Raw genomic sequence first — 646 nt, forward strand, 5'->3', positions numbered from 1 at the left:
GAGCCCGGAGAAGGCAGCTGTGTCCTACCTTGGTGAAGTTCCATTTTATTGCGCTAAGAGAGAAAAAAACGGGCGGTGAGAGCGCGGCAGAAAAACCTCTTCCTCTTGCGACAGCCAGGCCGGCTGCCCGGCTGCAGCTGCCCCGCCCACCCCCCCTCCCCGCCCCATACGCACTTGCCCAGGGTGCCTCTTCCTTTGGGCTGGTCCTTCATCCATTTCCAGAGCGGGTGGGCGTTGTCCCCGTTCACCTCGATCTTGCTGTACATGTCAAACTTCACCCCGTACTTCTCCGCAAACGCCTTAATCTGAGCTTCGTCCCCGGGTTCCTGAGGAAGGCGACCGAGGGGACGCTCTCAGCGGCGTGGGGACGGCCGGGAGAGCCCGGCCGGACACCGGGCCGGCCTCGCGCTCCCCGGGCTCCCCGGGGAACCCTCACCCCGCTCCCCTTCCGACCTGTTTTCCAAACTGGTTGCAGGGAAAACCCAGGATGCGTAAACCCCTCTCAGCGTATCTGGCGTGCAAATCGACAAGCTGAGTGTAGTTTACGGCCGTTTTCCCTCATTTCGAGGCCACGTTGGTGATGATGCAGACGTAACCTCTGGAAAAGAGGCGAATCAGGAGCAGGGAGAGGCCACCCCCTCCCCTC

The 646-nt window shown here is 61.9% G+C and overlaps 1 protein-coding gene across 1 annotated transcript; it reads right to left on the reverse strand.

Moving 5' to 3' along the window:
* Positions 1-18: 18 nt before the first annotated feature.
* Positions 19-598, reverse strand: GPX4 (glutathione peroxidase 4; the record flags this gene model as incomplete). Its single annotated transcript, XM_010158440.1, is given in 3 exon segments — positions 19-53; positions 175-326; positions 454-598. Coding segments are annotated over 3 exon segments (332 nt in total), but the record flags the coding sequence as incomplete, so codon positions are not given.
* Positions 599-646: the final 48 nt, after the last annotated feature.

This window comes from Eurypyga helias, unplaced genomic scaffold (genome assembly GCF_000690775.1).
Source record: "Eurypyga helias isolate BGI_N326 unplaced genomic scaffold, ASM69077v1 scaffold30130, whole genome shotgun sequence".
In the NCBI taxonomy this organism is placed as follows: Eukaryota; Metazoa; Chordata; class Aves; order Eurypygiformes; family Eurypygidae; genus Eurypyga; species Eurypyga helias.